This window comes from Pithys albifrons, chromosome 4 (assembly GCF_047495875.1).
Source record: "Pithys albifrons albifrons isolate INPA30051 chromosome 4, PitAlb_v1, whole genome shotgun sequence".
Classification (NCBI taxonomy): domain Eukaryota; kingdom Metazoa; phylum Chordata; class Aves; order Passeriformes; family Thamnophilidae; genus Pithys; species Pithys albifrons.
Window position 1 is genome coordinate 58,143,280 of NC_092461.1, and position 21,733 is coordinate 58,165,012.

Sequence of the window (21,733 nt, forward strand, 5' to 3'; positions counted from 1 at the left end):
ATCACATTATTTTTTATCTCTATTCTTGAAATACGCAGGGATTTTATCATGATTTTAGCTCTTATGGCTGGCAGTTTGATACCCCTGTAATATGTTCTTATATGAAAGGTCTGCCTATATAGATCAGTTGAAAGACTGCACGGTTTAAGCTAGAGAAAGTGGGATATGGCTACATTTCAAAATGGCTCAAGAAAGAGTTTATAGATGAAAAATTCCTTGAAGAAGCTGCTTCTGGGGAGAATTCGGAAGTGAGACTGTAGATGGGAAACTTAACTGACTGTATAATAACCATTAAATATTTTATTTCTCAGTTTTTTCCTGTGATGACAGAAACTCTATTCTTTCTTTCCCCAGGTATTTTTATCTATCTCTAGTTTCTTCACTGTGGAGAAAGATGTAATGATTTAATTTTCTGTAGAGCTTTCATCATTCCACATCTAGGAAAAAAAAGTACCACAGCCTTATTTGATACATTTTTTTCTGTCCGTATTTATGTGTTGTGTTTAATTCTCTATTCTGTATTGACCACAAGAGAATAAAGTGGTTATAGAAGGCATAAGCCAAACAAATAGGTCAGGAAGGTGCCTCTTCTCCTTGTACAATGTCAGGACAGTTGCTGCTAGTTCATTTCCAGGTGTACTCCACATACTGGATGCAGATCTGCTATCATGAATACACCTATTTTTTACTATTCTTAAATAAGTGTTTTTCTTCCCTGAGACCTGTTTCTTTTTTGTCTTTCTGATTTCACTGAATCGCATAGATAGTAATCTGTTCCCTCTTCTTTCATTCACCCTTTTAAAATTGTGAGCATGTCCCCTAAACAGAATTCCCTTTGGAAATGCTTTCTACCCTCCTGCTGCCTTTGGTTTTAGGGACCCAGGACATTCTGCTGCAGTATCTAGCAGCACGGTCTCTTTCTCAGCTTTCCCTGGAGGCCCCTCCTTGTCTACTTCCAACCTGCAACTGCCATTTCTCCTTCCTGTCTCTTTCAAGACCAACTGTTTGTTTCTTCTTTATTGCCTCCAAAACTAAATTTTCTTAATTCCTTCTAAGTTCCTTTTGATAGTTCTATTCAGTGATAGTCCGTATTTCCTTAACTTCAAGCATTACAGCATTAGGTTGACTTTGTAATTTCTAATATCTTAGTAGTATCTGTTAATACCTTGTTTCGTGCTCTTTTAGATGGTTTTCCCCTACATTTAGTATTTCTTAAACTTGCCTTTAGCAATCTGAGCTTGCTCCTGACAGCACTGTGTGCAACAGGTTACCAGACTTGCTAAGTGACCTGTCTCACTGGTTCCTCCTTGCCTAAACCCACCATGTTTTCATGGATATTCTTTATATGTTTTCCTCATCTGTTTCATATGTTTCATGAAACACACCTGAAATGCATCTGAAAACTGTTCCTTTTCTGACTCTGGTTAAGATTTATTAATATTAGAGTTTTTTAGGAGAAAGTGAAACCATCGAATATTTGGTTTTCTCAAAGGCAGGTGCATGGGATTCTGCAGAGAAATGAGGCTTCCTCATGCTTCACACTCTTCCTTGCCAGTTCTTGAAAATCAAACTGACAGTGTCAAACCAGTTGCATTTTTAAGGCGCCTCTCGCCTGTAAGATTTTTGTGTTGTCTCTGAATAGACTTTTATTAAATGCAAAAAGCCATTGGAATGAATAGTGCAAGTGTTAGCTTACAAAGAATTGTTCCTGACCAAATCTGAAAATGTCCCTGTTACAGGAGCACCATGAACTCTTTTCTTCAAAAAGTCTGTTCAGTATTTGTCCATATTGTTCATTCATAATGCAAGTAGCTGATATTATTCTTGAGGCATTCAGATAAATGGGCACTAACAAGAAATTGAAACTTCAAGAAGTATTATTTGGCATACCTTAAAATATTGGGTAAGGTTCTGTGGTATGGCACACTCACTGATGCTTCAAGATGAATTGTATGCACTGGAAATAGTTAGATTTATAATCTGTTGTTAAAGGGGGACTTTTCCCCTGCCAGATCCCGTTTTATCCTCTTTAAGCTTTTTCAGACCGTAGTGTTGGTACTGTCAGACATTTTTAGCTAACATGTTTAGCTGAGTGCCTTGCAGTTGTCTGAGCAATGCTGGATCTTACAGACCAACTGTTACGTAAATTTGACTTGACTTTTGCTACAGTTAAACAGTGAGAGTGACTGAGCAAGCCAGAGGGCAGATGTGACGGGCAGTGCTTTTGTAGGCACCAACAGCCAAAAGGAGAGTTGGGGAAAGACATGGAAATAGGGAGTTAAGGGAAGAGTCTTGTGCTCTTCAGAAGCCCTTTGGGAAGGGGAACCATATGGTACCTCCAACTCCTCTTGTCCGAGTCCCATGCAGTTCTTCCTCCTTTTCATTCAAGATCACCAACTCTCACCAACAAAATATTCTCCACAGACCTCACCCACATTCTGCAAAGTTGTATTCCTCAACCTGTATGTCCTTCAGACCCCGCTGCCTACTCCTATGGTTGGGGTCTCCCTGAGCCCCCAAACCATTAGTGCCCCACCTTCCCCCATCTTTAGCACCTTTCCCATCTCTGCTGTTGGATTCCAGTGCAACTGAGAATTCAAGTATCTGCTTCATCTGTTCAACAACTCCATTTTCTGTCTGCCTGTATATGCCAGTCCTTCCATTAGCATGGTTATCATGGCTCACTGCCACTGGAATAGCCGTTCTATCCTTCCCACACATCTTCTGCATCCAGCTCTCCCAAGAGAAGAATAAATCCAATTTATAGCTATGATGAAGTTAAAAGACAAAGAAAGGACAGGGACAGTACTTACCATCAGTCTGGATGGGAGCATCAGAGCAGGGTTAGAAGATGTGTTTGCAAAAACCTGACGACAGTACATGAATTATCCTGGTTTGCTGAAGTTTTTCCTGTGTGACAGCTTCTCCAAGCTGTACCAGCCTTGAGAGTTGAGCACCAAAGATGGGTAGGCTTTTAAATTCATTATCATTGTTCCCATAGCTAATGTCATTACCCAGACAGTAAGGGGCAGTCTGATTTGAATTTTGCTAAGAAGCATGTCTGGATTATTAAAGCGTTCTAATCAAAACCTACTATTTATAATTCCTTATAAGAGACCTGCCAGAATGGCTGGTGCAAGGATACTGGAATCAGCTGAGTGAGAAAACTGGGAAGCACGGCAAGAAAAAGAAGACAATTGAACTTAGTTGGTACTAGTGAAAGAGAAAACTACGATGGGGTAAGAAACTGAAAGGAGAATGAGATTGGATGGATGAATGGGCTATGACTAGAATGAATGAGAAGGCAGTAAGTAAGAGAGAACAAGAAAAATGTCTAATAGGTTTTTTTTGTGGTTTTGGACCAGAAAACTGGAAATGCCTGCTCAGAGATCCCAGGGAGACACAGAGATCAACGGAGTTATGATTAGGGAAGATAGAGTAAGCATAGAAGGAGAGTAAGGCTGAGACCTCATCTATTAAGAAAAAAGCTACAACAGTGTTGTGCAAAGGGCATTTGAAATGTGGAGGGCTGAAGGTTTAGGACTATATGCATGAAAAGTATCTGACTGAGACAAGGTCACAGCATGGGAAAGGGAAGGGATAGTAACTGCAATAGTGATTAATTGTGGAAAGAAGGACAGAAGAGTGTGAGCTGGAGCATACTTCATGTGCATTTGCTTTTTTCTTTATTTTCCTCTTGGCCACCTTTATCTTTTAAGCAGTTTGCCTGGCTTCTGGTGCCCATAATCCTGAAGGGCTGTGGGGGTTTTTTTGTGTTGTGTGAAATAATTGGCTAATTTTTAATACATTTTTAAGTATATAGTCTTCATTTTTTTAGCATTTTATAAGTTACAAAGCAATATTTTAATCAAATGAGTTCATTGTGTGGTTAGAAACAGTGGAAAAAATATAACAGTTTGAACTAAAGACACATATTTCTTTTATTTTCCTCTTAAAGGATATGCTTTACATTATAGACTGAGAAAGCAACTGGCATAAATTATTGTATGATGACATAACTATATCTGATACAAGTTCTTGGATGACAGGAGCCACCTCTTGCAAGTTTCATTTGTCAAAGCTTACCTCACTATGCCATGAAGAAAAGGTTACAGCATTCATCTTGGATGTGATATGGAGTTCATTTTAAAATATAGATTATTCTATGTATTCCTTCTCTAAAAAGGAAATGATCCTGTCCCAAAAGTTTTAATGAATGCAAATTGATTATTGCAGAGACTGTAGCAAAAATTACAGCAAGATATTTTTGTCTGTTCTAGGAATTAAATATTGGGTATTTTGGGTTTTGTTAAAATTGAGGTAGATGTGTTATTTTTTAGAAGCTTTTTACAACTAAGACATTCTACTGAGGCTTTAAGTGTCCATACTGAAACAGAATTAGATTTAAATATTTGGCACCTTTGACTGTATGGTTTTCTGTCATAGACCCAAAAGCCATTGATTATTGATATCATTGTGATAGCAGAGCTTGACGTGACTTCACAATGGTTTGTTTGATGCTTTTCCGTGACAATTATAAAACAATTCTTGTCAGACTTTGCATTTACCTTCTCTTAGCTGTATGAATGAAAACTTACATGTCTCATTCACCTACACCTGTGCCACTTTGCGTCAGCTGCCAGTTGTTTCAATAGCCATCAGTGGACATATAGGATGGGGTGACAATGTCCCTGCACTTGGGTCCTGCAGAATGAAGCTGACAGGGCTTGACCAAGAAGTTATGGGTTTGGACAGCTCCATAAACATAAATGGAGATGATATTTTACCCTGTAACAATGGGTGACCCCCAGCTCTGCTGCTCAGACCAGTCTGTTCAGTAGTTATTTTCCCCGTAGTGTCCATAGGTAAGCTCCAGTTAGCCAGGGGAATATTCAAGTGCTTCAAGTTGTTTTTCACATCAGCATCTAGCTAATATCCCCAAACTCTTTGTGGTATTCATTTCAAATTTCTACTTTCGATTGTGGTCAGTGCAAAGTGGGGGTTGGCTTTGGACTTCCTCAAGTGCATGAAGCACCTGTTGGTTTTAAGGATGTTTGCCAAAGGATCTGCTTATGCACTGTTGATCCAAAACACAAAATAACAATGACTGTTGTTTAAGCTGATGGTTTCACACAGTGTTACAGCATTCTGCTAAATGCTTCCAAGAAGCTTGGAAGAGGCTTTACTCTAGCAGAGTACCTGGATCTGTGCTTCTATCTGGCAGTCTAGCCTTTTTTCTTGTAAAAGTATAGATTTAGTGCAAGAAGCAAAAGTATTCTGAAAAGTTATTAAGCAGGTGTCACAACTGGTGAATGCTCAGAAGAAATGAGAGCATGTTTGCTTGCTTAGTTCAAGGAAGGAGGAAAACAAATTGAGTAGGAAACAGATACAGCTGAAGTGGCAATGGATTAATGAGTCACAAGAAGTGAGATTGCATTTTCTAATAGAATGTATCTAGCCAGCAACCTTGGAGCACTTTTTGTGACGTGTTTGATTGCAGAGAACAGAGATGTTTTAAAAATCCTATTTTGAGCATCCCTTCCTGATTTGATTGGCTGGATGTTGTGGTAATAAATAATGGATGAATAAAATTTAAGCCAAAAGAGACCTTCAGGTCATCTCTCAGGACTTCAGTGTATCATGAGACATGACATTTCAGCAGGTTATCCTGAGCTGAACTAGCACATCTGTTTTGACATCTCTTCAGCTGAAGCTGTCTATGGCTGAAAGGTCTTGGTGCTTGGAGTTTTTTCATAGTGGTTCATCAGTATTATTTACAAATTTTCATTTTCATCTGCATTTGTTGGTCTTTGTTTTCCTGACCTTACATGCTTTTCCCAAGTAGATTTAAGCACCTTTCAATTGCTAAGTATTTTCTTTCTCTATAGACAGCTTAGTCTTTTTAATAACAGATCCAGATCTCTACATGGTTATTTGATTTTATGTGTGTTCTTTGTCCCCTCTTTACTAGCCTTTAAAGAAATGCAGACTACACTAAAACACTTTTTCCAGTGTCTTTCTTACCATCCAATGTTCTGCTGTGTGCAGAATCCACACCAACTTTCTGTTACCACTTTCTGCCATCTCACTCTAACATAAAAGGATTTGGCCTTTTTGCCCCAGCATTGCCTAAGACCTTATGCTGAGGGTGTGTGTGTGTTATGAGTGCTGTCTGGAGCTGCTGGTTGCAGGATTGTCATTCCCCCATCACTAGATGTGCAATGTGCACCTCACTGGAAAAGCCAGTTCAGCAAGATGCAGGTATTTGTGTGGACCTACGCTGCCTTCAGCTTGACAACAATCTGCTAATTTCATCCATATTTCCGCTGAATAAGAACTTTGTGTATACTGGCAATCCATGAGGGGTTTCTGGAAAGTGGTTGCTTTTGCGGAGCTCCTTCCCTGTAGGACATCAGAGGGTGACCTGTACAAAAATCTTAGAGATCTGTGCCAGGGTAGCTCCTTAAGACAGCTATAGGGCCTCCCTTTGCTGTTAAAGGTGAGACCAATGTGGGCTCAGGCAGCATCTGTGAATGCTTCAACACATTTTTGAGAAACAAGTTGAATTGTTCTTCATAGAGCTCCATTCCACCCCAGCAGTGCTTCGCTACTGGCTGGGGTCATTTAGAGGTGGGCTTGCTTCTTGGGATGCATCATGGTTTCAGTACTACTAATGAGGAGCCACAGGGTGATTTTGAGTGGATTTGAATGGTGGTAAGAATGGTGAACAAAAAATCTGGAGAAAAAGTGTGGGTCAGTTTGTTTCACTACCTTTGCTGCTGTTGTATTTTTTCTGCGGTTGATAATGTCATGTCTTTCACATAATTAAAAAAAAAAAGAAAGAAAATGAAACAGCTAAGATTTTTTTAAACTGTTCTATACTGTGTTAAGACACTGAAACAAAGCCTCTTGAATAATAGATCTGAAAAATACACTTTGAAATTCTCACAGTGAAAAAATGAAAGATACCAAGACTTCTCATGGCATTTGCTCAACTCTAACCCTGTCTTTGCAGTGGTTTATATTAATCAGTTTTGTGTGGGAGATAATCCAGGTGTTCCTCCCACTGCAGTTTTTGAAAGCCATCACTTACAATGTCTTGGGAGATATTAAAAAATAATGATGCAAACAGATGTAAAAAATTAAAATTAAATTCTCTGAAAGACACCCTCAGCATAGGAATAAAAAAAAATTAATAGTTGCCTTCCTACTGCCTTCATAAATGCATGCTTATGAGGGTGGGACAGATGGGACAGAATAATTGACAGTGGGTGACAGTAGTTGTAGCCAGCCATAGCTATAGCTAGTTCATTCATCATTGTATTGCACACGTTATCATTCCAAAAGGAGGCAATGAAGACTCAAAACCAGTAACAAAGTAGAGGGAATAAGAGACAAAATATTCCACTTCTCTTAAAATATCAGTCATGTATTTTTATAGTACAGAATAGAGGGTATCTGTGAATGCATTTTTGAAGTGAGTGGGAAGTACAAGCCAAGACCTGGTGAGACTCAACAACTTCTGTAATTGTGTTGTTATTTTTGTAGCATGGTTTCCAAGAATAGAAGCTTTGTTGCTTTCAATTTTAAACTAGTAACTTGAGTAGTTTTAATAGAAAAAGGACTGCTGCTAATTTGTGATCACAAGCATTTTAAAATAATGGATGTTTTAATGTCTACACCTGTAATTTAGAGTTTGAATAAAGTTCTTAACACCATGTAGTAATAAGGATGCTTCCTTTGCATGTGAAATTGCACACCTGTAAAACTACAAAATCCCATTTTCTTGGTAGAAAATGGTATAATTGGGATTCCCACTTTTAGTTATAATCTCTCTGTTTTTACGTGCTCATCACTTTCCATGTTAACTCTGTAAACCTTTCTCTGTAACTGGAATGACTTAAGTACATTTCCCCCCCAGTATTCTTGAAAGTTACCAAGATCTGAAATACAAAATTCCATATCCTTCCCCTCCAATTTTATTATGTAAAAATATTTTTGTTTCTTCATATATTTTAAGAGAACATAGTAAAATTACTTACTTTTTTAGAATGACAAGTGTAAAATCTTGACTGAAGACTTTGGGGTTTTTTCACTGAACCCTTTAATTTACCATTAAGATTTAAAGCTTCAATGCAAAAGTGAAAGGATTAGCATAAGGACCAAAGTGCAATAAAAGGGACGTACTGAGTCACAAGGAAGCTTCCAAATTACTTCAGTTTGGAAGTGCATGCTGTGCTGCTCATGTGTTCAGCAAAGCCTGCTTTGTGTAAGTTAAGACTCATTAGTTTGATATTTGCATGCAATGATAAAAGGTCCTATTTTCAACGTAATAAGAGGACATAAACTGTAATTTTTGTATTTGCTTTTAAAATTTCTTTAGCAGCATTAGCAAGGCTGTACTGTGTGCTTACTCTGTTCTCCTCCATACTGTGCTACATTGGTGATGTGCAGTTGCACAGACTTATGGTTAAAATATTAAGAAGGGTTTTCATCTTGCTTCTTTACTAATTCTTTTTCGTGACAGGTCAAAAATTACAAAGAGCACTAAAGCAATTATTTGGGTTGCCTCCATTTTAATGTCATCTGCTGAAAGTGGGTGTTTGAGGAAAGGTATACCTTGTATCTAGTGCTTTGTCCAGTCCAAAAGAGTTGGAAAGAAGCTTGCATGCACACATTCAAACTAGAGAAAGCTTTTTGGAGCCCACTGAGCCTTGGTCGAAGTTCAAACAAAGGTTTCCAGGGGTGCCTCAGTGGGTGCTTCACTGGCACTTGCCTGAAAAGGGTTCATGGCTCAGCAGCAGCAGCAGCCGGTGGGCTCTGACCTCTGAAGCTGGATGTTAGGCAGAGTCCTTCCATTCAAAGTTGGTGTTTCCAAAGGGGTAAAATTCATAGCTATTGTAAATAAATTCAATGTATGTGATTGAAACTTTGATTCTTCTTTGCAAAATATTTTTTTAAGTTCTATAAAACTCTTCCTGCCACTTATGTATGCAACTAAACACCTTTGTCTAAGTCTCTGTGAATTTAATACTCTTACCTGACAATAGGAAGTGGTAGGAAAACATGTGAATCCTTGAGAAACACAGTGCTTGGGTGTGGGTGAAGATTAATGGTTCCTGCTGATGGTGATTGGATAGGATGATCTTGAATACCAGCCTTGTTAGTCAAAAATAAAGCAAATTCTTTTGCAAAATGGAGAAGGTAGATGGTTTCTTTCCTTTTACACTGGTGTCCTGTGTCTCCTAGGCCACCATTCTGGAAAATAATAAAATGCCTGCTTTGTTTCTGGGTCCTGCTTCAAGCTTCTACTTTAGCCATAGTATAGTTTTATCTGTTTTAAGGATAAATACCTTCATGGATAGAATATGATTATTATGCATAGAGCGACCCATTATTTCCTCTTGCTCTAAATGTGGTGGATAGACCACAACTGCATGGTGTGTTCATGTTTCTACTTTTTCTACATCATCCACATAGTCTAAAGTGTTTTAGCTGTAGGGAACATCTGTCACAAACCTGAATGTTTATATTCATACAAATTGACAATTGTGTCAACTCCTCAAAGAGGAAATGTTCTTTGGGATCTCTTTGTAAGCAGAAGTGCTGTGACTGGAAAACCTTCTTTATTAATTAAGTACAATTAAAGTATCTGGAATATGTTTTGAGTTACAGAAGCACCATTGAAGATTGTGATTCTTTTCATGAAAATACTATTGCTTGAATTTCACATTGCAAATATATAATAAACCCATGTTTGGAAATTTGAGCAAAGTTATCTTTAAACTGTACAGTGAGCAATGCTAAAATGGGGAGAGTCATGCTTAAGTTTATTTATTAGTTATAAAATTAGATGCATTAATCATGAGAAGTATAGATTTTCCTCATGGAGTTTCCTGCTTTTAACTAGCACTTCTAAAGGTTTGATTAGAAAAAAATTTGTTTTATGTATTCGCTTGCAAAACACCACTGTAGTCTAGCAACCAGCCCCATATGAACTGATGCATGATGAAAGTAATACTTTGTATTTGAGTTACAAAGATGGACCTCAGTGTCTATCCCACTCTCTGCTGTCAGATAGAGAGAGAACTTCTAATTCAGTTTAAACCTCATTCAGTTCAATCTTCTGTAGAAGAAGATTGACACTGAAACCAGTTTTCCTGTTCTGCTTTACGTTATTGGTGAGCTGCTTTTCCTGTATAAGGAAGGAAAGAGGTAAAAGGTAGATATGGCTCATCTTTAAAATTTGTTACAGAATCACTAGTGTTAGTTTTAAGGTTTTTTAGGTTAAAAGCATGTTAATCTTTTTTAAAGCAACACAGAATGTTGTAGTTCAAAGATCTGAGTTAGTTAGTCAGGCAGTAATAGTTTTATGCAGTCCTTACTTCACAGACTTTTTTCCTCTTCTATGACTCTACTCTCTATAGTTTCCTAAATTTCTGCACAATTTGCCTGCAGTTTTTTCAGTGCTTTTTTTCACATTTTACCATGTATCCCTTCTTTCCTATCTTCCCAGGCCTTTTTTCTCACTGCAAGGTCTCTGCTCCCTCTTCTCCATTTCCACAGACCATTTCTCTCAGATTCCCTCTCTCCTTATTTTGTCTTCTCTTGAAACTTATTCCCACTGCCCCCTTATTGATAAAGGCAGAAAATTATGATAATTTATGCCAAAAATACTATTAGGGATCAGTATAACTTCATGTTTGGATGCAAAGGCGACCCATCTAGCCGGCAGCTGTCAGTAAGGTGAAGGTCTGGTTCATTATAGAGACTTCTTTTGAGATTTTTTTTTCCCTATACCCACATGGCTAAAATCTCTAGTCTGCTGGTATCTTCATTTAAGGTTCTTCAGTGAGGATCTTTTACTCATCCTTTTCCTCCTTATCCCCCAAACATCCTGACTTCTTTAGGGAACTCTCTTCTCAATAAGCCTAACAAATCCTGCAAGATACCATCCAATTTTAAGGTCTTACACATTGTCTTTTGATTTTGTTTAGCTCTTGTCTTACTCCACTGAAATGTTGCAGGAGTAGTTCTCACCAGTTGTGAAACTGTTCTGTTTTGAGATGCAAATATTTCACAGAGAAAGGGACAGAATTGATCTTTCACAGCCATTCAGGTGACAACCAAACATAAGCTGTGCTCTGTCTTTGTAGCTGTGCTGAACTCTTCACTGCAACAGTGGTTACTTGCATTTTGGCCTTCACTTTTATTTTTTAAGAAAATGTGTGTTATTTCCACTGGACTCATGCAGGTCATCACAGGATTCATTGGGAGTGTTGGCAGAACCCTTGCAGACCAAAGTAACCTATGTACCCCAGATACCTCCTCAGAGTGGAGGTATCAAATGATCTTCCTTTGTTGTTTGGACCATAACCAAGTATATTACTCAGGATTAACCAGGAGACATGGGAAATGAATGTAAGATAACGTTGACAGAAAATGAAAAAAAAACAGAAAAAACCCCCACCATGAATGTGAGTCCAGCATCTTCTCTCAAGGTGTTTCGTTTTCCAAATGAATCTTGGTTTGATGAGCTGAAGAAAGTTGAAACTTGATTCCATTTTCCTCCATGCTAGCAAACAGTTGCAGACAGGGAAGATTGTCTGCCCAAGCAGGAGGTGAGAATGAGCAAGGTGGAAATGAGTGCAACCAGACTCCCCTGTTCCCTTTTCTCCAGTCAGTAACTGGAGAATGTTTCAAACTTTGACTTGTTTTTGCTCAAGGTGGTCAAGCTTGATGCATCTTCAGCTCTTTATGCGTTGACTAGGGAATATAAAAAAGTATGACTTGAGCTTTCAGAAGAAGAATAATTCTCAGTTTTTTTGCTGGACTTTGATCAGTAGCTCTGCAGGTACATTATAAAAGATGCTAGTGTTTTAAAAATCTTCACTAATTTGGCATGGCCATCTTAACACAGGGGCTGTTTTAAAAACATGTTGAATGCTCATATCTTTTGACTTGCAAGGAAAAAGACGGGGAAAAAAAAGCATAAAACAATAAATGACCAAACCTGTAGGCAGAATGTTTCATTACAATAGTTGTGAGGTTTTTTTTTAATTATATGTAGTAAAAACTTGCAGATGATGCCCATTCTTTGGGTGAGGGGATAAGACAGAAAAGTTCCCTTGCCTGAGGCCCAGGGTTGGAAATATAAACTATAGTTAGCTGACATTATACTTTTTGGTAATAGCAATGTCACCAGTGATCTAATGATGACTTGTCCTCCCCTTTGATGATATGTTATCCTGCAGATAATTGTTTGCACGACAGCAGATAATACAGTAAAATATTTTTATGAACGACACAAACTGTTTTCCATATAATGAACTGCTTTTTTGTCAAGCCTGCATTCCCACAATGGGAGCTGGTGGTGTCTGCTCTCCCATGGGCAGAATTGTATCAGCAGAGACTGGCTCTGTAGTGGTACACAATGTGTGTCCCCACTGGTGCATTACAACAATGTTAGACTTCTGTTGCAGCACGTTGTTTTCTATGAGGCTGCTACTTTGGGTCTGCAGGCACTGTGACTTAAAACAACTTACTATCTTTCCCCTTTCCCCTTTTCTTCACAGAAAATATCAGAGAGGGACCCGGGTACGCCTGAAACTGCTGGATCTTGAACTCACGTCCAGGTTCTTGGGGGCAACAACTGATACAACCTTGCTGGAAGCTGATGCAGTGCTTTTAGGGCTTGCAGAAAGCAAGCAAACAAAGCAAAAGGATTAAATTTCCTGCAAAGAAATAAACTTTGTGGTCTATAGCAAATGACCCAAATGAAATGTTTCCTCATGAAATAAATGAAAATTTTCTGTCCACTTAGTTAAGTAAATGAGATCAAAAAAAGACAATAAATACATCACACCTGATTCTTGTTCCATTTTTATTGACTTGTCTTTCTAGTTCTTTGCTTTTAGATTTAAAAATAAAACTGAGCTTCTGTAGGTAACATTAAATTGAATATTTGCATATTCTTGTAATTCTTGTGTAAAGAATTCCAGAATTCATCATACTGTCCCAAAGGAATGTTGATCTGAAGACATTGTATTTCCATGGAAGAAGTCCAAAACTTCTTACTGTGGTGCTCATTCCAGTGCAGTGTTTTATACATAACAGCATAAGGGATTTCTGATTTCCAAGTTGCAGTGCAGATTGTTTGCTACAGATGTTGGGGTTTGTATCCATTATAATACATCATGCTTTTATCTCCATCAGCCTGAGGAACTAGAAACAATTCCTTGCTTTAATCAGAGCTCTCTTTTCCAAAGTATGTTAGTAATTTTTCTGTAGTTGTAAATAGAAATTAAAAGAAACTGTTTCAATGTAGTAGGCCAAGTGTAGGTCTTAGGTTTCTGTAAGTATATTAAAGATAACTATAATGGGTGTTTGAATGCAAAACCAAAGAATCCTGCTATTGTGTTTCCAGTATCTTTTTGCAGCATTTGTTATCAGAGAACTTTTGATTTCTGTTATATCCAAGTCTGAATTCTGCATAGTCTGTGTAGTACCTAGCAGGTGTGCTGAGGGCATGTGAAATTTGCTATTCATACCACTGAATTGCAAAAGAAAATCTGTTTAATCTTAAAATATTTTTCCCAAATGTTGTAATGAAATGAGATTTGTTAAGGTGGTATGCCTTGTTTGTCTGCTGTGACTGTCCAGTCACAATGTGTTCCTTGTTATATAGACTTTATTCAGCAAATTGCATAAAATTCAGCAAAAAATGCACACTGGCTTAAGCATATATTACTGAAATCCACAGGCACCTCATCTTTCTATTGGAGCAGGCTGAGTGAGCAGTAATGGAGCCATTGAAGGATAGTGTAGCTCCTTCTGCCCCGCATGACTGAGGATACAGATATCTGAGTCACCTGAGGGAAGCAGGGTACCAGGGAGCCAGCTCCAGGCTGCCACAGCTCCCACATCCCTTTTCTTGCCTTCATCTGAGAGGTACTTGGATAAGATGGCATCAGAGGGCAGAAACTGTGAGCAGATCTGTTAGATCACAGCTAGCCTGTTGCCACCCAAACTCTGCAGGTCTTCATAGGGTCCAATGAAATTAGTTTAGAACAGGATACAAAAGCTTTAATCTGTTTATATGTCTTTTCCAAAAACATTGTCATTTCTGTTTTAAAGGTTTTTGTCTTTTCTGTATTTGTTTGAAAAAATAGAAAAAGTGAAAGGAAAGCTGAAGTGCTTTTTTACCTGGAAACACAGCCCCTATGATACAGAGGTTCGATTCTTTCTTACTCCTCTGGCTAAAAGAAAAACTTTGACCAAATAAACAAAACTAATTTCTTACCTTTGCCCTTTTGAAACTCTGAAAGAAGAGGTATAGTGCAGACAGAATCATAGAGTCATTAAGGTTGGAAAAGACCTCTAAAGATCACTGAGTCCAACTGTTAACCCAACACTGCCATCTTCACCACTAACCCATGTCCGTAAGTGCCACATGTCCAAGTTTTCTGAACACTTCCAGAGGTAGTGATTCCACCATTTCCCTGGGCAGCTTGTTTCAATGCCTGACATCACCTGCTATGGATAGTTTACAAATAGATCTCATGCATGATTTGTCAAGGAGAGTATTTTTAATATAAGGTATTTATTTGCCTAAATACTAGGAGGAATCATATGGAAAATGTATAGCTGTCCTGAAGGAATGGGCATGTTTTAGCAGATCTTTTTATAGTTTTGCAAACTGAAGTTTTGTTTCTGAAATCAGTAAAGAGCCAAGCAAGAGAGAGGAAATTAGCCATGTGAGCTTATTTTTGTTGCTTTAATTCATCTCAGTGATCTTTATTAGGGGATTTTGAACATGAATTTCAGTGAGTGTTAGCCTCTAGGTAAAGAGTTATCCTAGCACTAGAGTAGGAAAAGAACGCCTTTTTAAGAAGCCAGAAGGGATTTAAAATATTAAAGAGAAATTCTTTCTGTTGAATGTAACTCATCCTATGTGCTTGATCAACCTTGAATAAGACTGATTTGTGTGGAAATACATGGCGTTAACATTTTGGGGCAGGATAAGAGTTAATTCATAATAAGGTTTCAAGTAGTTATTTTATCAAACCTTCCTGTGGGTAACTTTTAGAGAAGTAGCTTTTGGAGTCTGTAGTGGTCACTATTTCAAATACAGCTTAGTGTTTTATTTGAAACCTAGAGGTTTGCATAGACTGAGTCAGTTTTACAAATTGCAGGGTTGAACTGTCAATGGCTTTAGGCTGCTGCTAGCCTTTGTGGCCTATGGCAAACTAGTTGTTGTCCCAGCTCATCTTCAGTGACCTTCAGTTATTTAGTGGACATCCAAACTCATCCCAGAGTTGCACCATGTAGGAGTCACTGTTAGGGGTAGCCTATGCCCATCACTCATGGCCTCCATTCTGTACAACTCCCAAATGCAGAATTACAATGGCAGAGCAGGGAATTCTGAAATACCTTTGTGGTGGGTAGTTGGGATTGCATTTCATATCTGTAATACCTGCATATACCAAGAACATGTGTAGACTGCATGTCCTTAACACAACATAAGGAACCACTGATATCCATTACTGAATAGCCACAATGGCACCATTTGCATGGTCTGTTCTATAAGACCATTAGTGTATTTTACTCCAGTCTTTACCAGAGTAGAAATTGATAATGCATACAGGTATTTCTAGAGCTGTCCATACAGAAAAATAACAAATGAAGTTATTTTTCTGTTTGTTAACTTTTCTGTTGGTTGCCCCCTATCCCCAGTAGTTCTCCCTTTCTTCACGGCCACATGCCCTTTTACTCCTCTTTTGCATTTCTGTGCTGAACATGCGCAAGTGTATGTACAAGAGCAATGCACAGTGAAGTCTCCTTGTCCACATGGTTCAGATCCCTGAATGACCTTGCATGTGTCTTGGTTTGGGCAGTGCTATCAATCTGGTTTTTTGTTTTGTTGTTTGAGGTATGAGGATAGTAGTTTCTGCTAACATGAAAAAAAGGTAAAGCCAGCCCAACAGCTCCCGTGGCACTGTGTCTTGCCCAGACCACTGCCTGGAATACTCTTATCACTAAGTACACTACATGTATTACTAATATTAACCAAAGGAATGCTACTGATCCATAGTGAGACTGTAGCTGTAAGTATAAATGTATAATTTTGCAACCATGTTCATCTGACTGCCGAAATCAGGAATTTCTCTATATGCCATGCTGTGTTTTCTTCTAAATTTTGTGATTTTTGTCTTACTCTGAAGCACAGACCAGATCAGCAAAAATCATTACTAAAATTGTAGGGATTTATTCTCATGCAATTAATTTTTTTGACTATACAGCTAAGAAGATGTTTAGTGTTAGCAGATCTCTTTGTTTCTTCATCTGTTTTTCCAATTTTTTTTTCTCCTTATATCAGTCTTGAGTTTTGAAAATGTTGAAAGGTTTTTTTGCTCTTAAATTCTTCAGGTAACAACTTGATTAGCAGATAACTCAATTATTCATGCTGCCCACATCTCTTAGTTGACAAATTTCTCACTTAAATTTGGATGAGCATGACAGATTCACTGCAGGTAGTTGTAATTCAGGCTTGGTATGGTGTAAAATTTACACTTGGAAGTGTAATGCTGAGTGCTCAGAAAAGTGTGCAAGGTGCATCCTCAGCAGAAGGAGGAGGAGCCTGGTTGCCATCCCAGCCTCCCAGTCTGCACTTGATGTCTGTGTATGGGTGATTCTGTAGCAAGTGCTGTGGGCAGGCTCAAATCTTCCCTTCTACACAAGCAAGAAATATTTACACACATTCTGCTAGAAGGACACTTAACGGTTTCTAGGCCTGTAATTGCAATGCCTGTGAACTTCATCCTGTCCCACATCTGCTTCTTATTCCACTCAAATATACCTGAATCTCCATAGTACTCTCTGGGTTTACAGATGTGCTTATAAGCAAAGCTAGCTTTGATAAAAACTGAAATCAAAGGTGGTCTGGGTTTCAGCTGAAGCAATACGTCACCTTTTGTGTTTATTCATGTCCTGTTTTGAAAGCTTTAATAAGTTTTGCTAAAGTCCTACCTTTTATTCTATGAACAGTACATTAAACATTTTATACATACTTGGAAAGCAAAATAGATTTATCATGATGTGGAACTGGAAGAAAAATAAGAATAGTTCAATGTTCTTTTGATGACTGATGTGCTACAACAAGACGTGGTAAATCCCCATGGAGCTGTCTGCCCTTTCATATTCCAGGCCTTTAGGTGGTCAGATGGGGAAAAAGGGAAACACTGAAGAAATCAGGTCTGTATATTGGGAGCAAATTAGCATCTTGCAACCAAAGCTTTGGCACTGAGCTAGTTTCTAAAGAAAAGAATACTTAACGTTTTACTTCAGGGCATTCTGGAAAGTTCGGGTTCCTCCTCATTTCTTAATACTGTCACATTTATAAATCAGGCAAATTATTGTTCAAGGGTTTTTTTGTTTGTTTCCCCCCCACCTCCCCAGCATTATTCTCATATGTTGGGAAAGCTTTTCCAATCTTCTGTTTTGGCTAGAGACCATTTCTGCTAGATACAGGCATGCACTCTACATGTGCTCTTTAGTAAATTATATATTCTGGAGAAGTGTTTATAGCATATGGAGGGTCTAGACTAACCAGATTAGGCTATTACCCTGTCATCTGGCCATAACTCAAAATAAATATTACCCCTGGTATGACTGCATTAGACTAATGTTGGTAAGATCTTAAATACCTTAAAGCGTTCTTGTTGCCTTCAAGTTTGTGCCTCATTCAGTCAGAGTAAAGGAGCCTGATGCACTCACTGCATGGTGGCTCTAATGAAGAAATCAGCCATTTGTTAACGAGGTAGCCTGTCTGCAGCAGGCTGGGTGTCAAGTCCATCTCCCAGCTGGGTTAATCATCTAAACAGATACTGTAGTCACTCTGCAGTTTTGGGTTAGCTTCTGAAAGTGGTGACTTATTTTTAAATTGTTATAAAATGTTGACATTTAAAGTAGTAGGAAGGGTCTTTTTTCTTCTGCCCTTTATGAGAAATCAAAGAATTCCTGAAATACCAGGTCTTACTGTCACACAAGAGCAGCTTGGCTGGTTGAATCTTAGCACATCTTCTCTTCCTCAAACCTGGTTTGTGTCTTCTCTTCCCAGAGAGAGGAGTTGTTCAGTTCTCGTTGAAATGACTCAATTGAATATAAATAAAACCCAGGACTAACTGAAGCTGAAGGCCACAATCTGATGTCCCATTACCAAAACAGACACATCAGAGAAGAGAGTTCAAGGTATGTCCTGACCTGCCTCACAAATGATAACCCTGCAGGATATCGGAGTTCTCCAAAAGTGGCAGAGGTGGAAATCAATACCTCCTGTGGCTTGAGGAGGTACCCTTGAGGCTGGTTTGCTGTGTTTGGTGTGGTCTTCCCTGCAGTCTAAGGGAGACAGTGGCTGCTGCATGTGGCTACTGCCCTCTCCCACTTCCAGCAAAGGTATTGTTCCTCCTGCTTTATTCCTACTGTACGTATGGGCAAACTGAGAATAAGTTCAGTGAAAGATTTCCTTAGGCCTGGGCTTCTGTACAGTGTGGTAAGGGCATCCATCCCGGCCCAGAGTGTGGTGTGAGCCACACTGAGTTAAAGGGCAGTGTTGTCAGTGTGGCTGCTGTAAGCATCTGGCAGCTGGCACAGCTGTTCTTCCAGGATGGTTTTCAGGGTGGTGGTGGTGATCCATGGACTACTATGTTTACAATGTCCTCTCCTGGTAGTCCTTCTGCCTTCCCCATCCACCAAAGCCCTTACTACCTTGGCTTGTGGCCAGCTAGCGTGGGTCTAGCTGTTAAATTGCTTGACTCGAAGAAGGACATTTAAATGGGCCTGGCATGGTTTGCTCAGGATCACCTAAGTGCTACGCAGGTGTTGGCGTGTGATTTCATTGCCTCTTGAGGGGCAGACTTTTGCTGTGACTGAGGGACTCACGCGCTGATTTGGATTCCTCTTTGCCCTTAGAAGACCACTGCTACATTCACCATGCCATTTGGGGTGACAAGGTCTACAGTAAGTGTAGGCAGGACACTGGTGCTGGTGGTTCCCCTCTGCCGGGTGAGCAGCAGGGAGCGGGAGCAGAGGCAGGAGCTGCCGGACACGTCGAGCCGTGAAAGAGCAGCGTCAGCTCAAAATCTTCCTGCCATGCCCTTTGACCCTCGGGCTGCGGCATCTTTGCACACGCGGGATCCCCGCGGAGCAGGAGTTTCATTTACCGACCGAGCGGCTCCGACAAAAGTCCCCCCTCGCAATTAGCGCTGCCGCGCGCCCGCCCCGGCGTGGGTTAGGCGGCGCGGGCGGCGCGCGCTGGTGGCGCGGGCCCCTCTCCGGGCGCTACGCCCTTTGGAGCGAAGTGCGGCGCGCCGGGTGCCTGTGTGAGAAACAAGCGGCACAATGCGGAGTCGTAACCTCCTCACCCCTGACGGCATGGGAAAGTGCACTCCTCAGCTGTTGGGTATAGAAAGGCTGCTGCAGGCATGAGAAATGTTCATAAAAATGCCGTTTAGAGCCTGCCCTTCTCCTCTGCACATGTCATCTTGCCTATCAAGCTGCCTAATTGGAAAATTAGGCTGGCCTTCATTTAAAGACCTAAAAGTTCATGCCAATAATTTCCCAGAGGGCCCCCCCACCCCCCACCTCCCCGTGCGCAGTTAGTATTATAAATGGTTTCAGTACATTGGAAATCTTTAGTGAGACAGAAAAAAATGACACCCAGGAAGAGCAGATCTTTCATTTCAGAGACATTCTCTAATTTCTGTGTGTGAAATTGTATTGTGGTGCATCCTGTGAATGATCATTTGGAGATGAATGTGGGCCCCTGTTGTTTTCCATGCATCATTCCTTGTTTGACTGTATGCAAAGAGCTGATCATACTTCAATTTACAGCATGTTATAATCGTATTTAGGAGCATAACACACCTGCTATTTTCTATCTGCTGAGGCTCTGAAAGCAGAAGTGAGCAGAAGCTGCAGCATGCAGCTGTAAACGTTTTCCCTGCAGGGTCTTCTGTCTGGGGACACTGCATTTCCCAAGTCACCTAAGGATACCTGAGACAGTGCGTGGGATCAGGCTGGTTGGTTGAATCCTTCCTGACTTTGGTCAGGGCTTGCTCAGCCTTGCAAACAGTCACATCCAGTTGGCTGTGGTTTCTGCCTTTGAGATCTCCACCTTGAAATGTGTTTAGATGACATAGTGAAGATCTCCTCTCAGAGTCTGGATACTGTCTGTCTGAGACCTCTGATGGGATAAAGGCAGGGGTGATCATGCACACCAGGCTGTCTTGTTTATCTTCAGCTGTTAGGATAAAGAAGAAGGATTTCAGCTGAATTCTTGTCCCCTGTGGATGGGAGCAGTGCTCCGCTGCCAGCTGGGCAGGGGTGCATGGAGGCAGCACAGCAGAGCTCTTTTGTTGCTCCTGCCACACGCACAAGCAGTGGCCGTGTTGGAAGCTGGATAGGCTGACAAAACCTCTCAGCGTGTCTCTTGGCAGCAATAGGAGAGGCTGACATGTACAGCAGGGACTAAAGCATGACTTGATAAACCTGTTAGTCCTCTGGTTTTTCATCCTGTTGCTGAAAGCTGCACACAGGAAGCATAGGAACAAGAGAGGCCCCTACCTAAGATGATATTCAAGGTCAACATTGGGTATCTTAAGATAGACACAGTATGCTAAGGCCAGGGACATACTCTCCTTGGGTCCTGCTAAGCCATTTGGTGAGACTGCTGCTCTTTCACAGCTGCTCTGCTACTTCCCACCCAAGAAACTCATTCCTGGGTGAATTTCCAAACAACTTTGATCCTGCTGTTTGTACAATTTAAGGCCAGTTCATCATTATTGTTGTCTGTTATGGAAAGTGTGCTTATAGGGACAGGAGTGAGAAAAAGGAGGGAGGGAAGGAGGGAAGGCAGGCATCTGGCTTGAGCTGAGGCAATTTCCTTTCTGTCTTCAGGAGAGGAGCACTGCTGAACACTGGGTGAAAGAATGCCCATGAGTGAGATGACCAGGGCAGCCTAGGGGCTGGATGCAACCCCAGGATCAGGGTTTGGCAGATTCAGCCCTTCACTTGGTGAAGCAAGCCAGGCATGTGAGCAGGACCCCAGTTTTGTCTTCCCCTAAAACTGTAATCACACACAGGCTGGGTCTGAGATCAATGCTGATGCAGAAAGCAGAGTTCACCTAATGAATTTCTGTGGGTGAAAACCAAAACATTAGGATAAAAAAATGCAAAGTGAAATCAAAGCAAACAAAAATTCTGCTCATCTTGGGCTCTATCCACGTTCCCCGTAGGAGTATAGCATTGCATGGGAGGTCTCAGGGATAAAGCACCCACAGGTCCCTGAGAGCAGCCCTACCATTTCATTCCTGTTGGAGGGCAAAGCCAGGCCCATATGGGATACACAGAGCAAGGGGTCTGGTCTTCATGAGGTAGAAGTGCTCTTACTGTTCCACATTTATTAAGACGTTTTGAAAGGGTAGGAGATCTTCCTGGAGCATGATTGTGTCTGAGGTGCATGAGCCTGGGCCAAACAGGAGGACAGTTGTTTGTGCAGGCTGGAGAGGTATATAGTGTATAGTAAGGAGTGCAAATGTGCATGGGTACTGGGTGGAGAAAATAGGCTGTAAAAGGCTTATATCTTTCCTTCATGCAGAAAGACAAGTATGCTACTGGTGCCTCTGCAGCAGTGTCTCTGGTAAGGATCTCACTGTGTCTCCCTTCAACATCATAG

The 21,733-nt window shown here is 40.3% G+C and overlaps 1 protein-coding gene across 3 annotated transcripts in view; it reads left to right on the forward strand.

Annotated features, from left to right (window-relative positions):
• TPD52 (tumor protein D52) overlaps positions 1-12,869 on the forward strand; it is a 125,553-nt gene extending 112,684 nt beyond the window's left edge. For 2 of the 3 annotated variants that reach the window (XM_071554301.1, XM_071554298.1), the window contains one exon: positions 12,576-12,869. In XM_071554301.1, the coding sequence (XP_071410402.1) occupies positions 12,576-12,729 (154 nt within the window). In that variant the 3' untranslated portion in view covers positions 12,730-12,869. Of the gene's footprint in view, positions 1-3,114; positions 3,240-12,575 lie in introns of those variants that run through there. The other variant, XM_071554300.1, reaches the window with a different exon arrangement.
• The last annotated feature ends 8,864 nt before the right edge of the window (positions 12,870-21,733 follow it).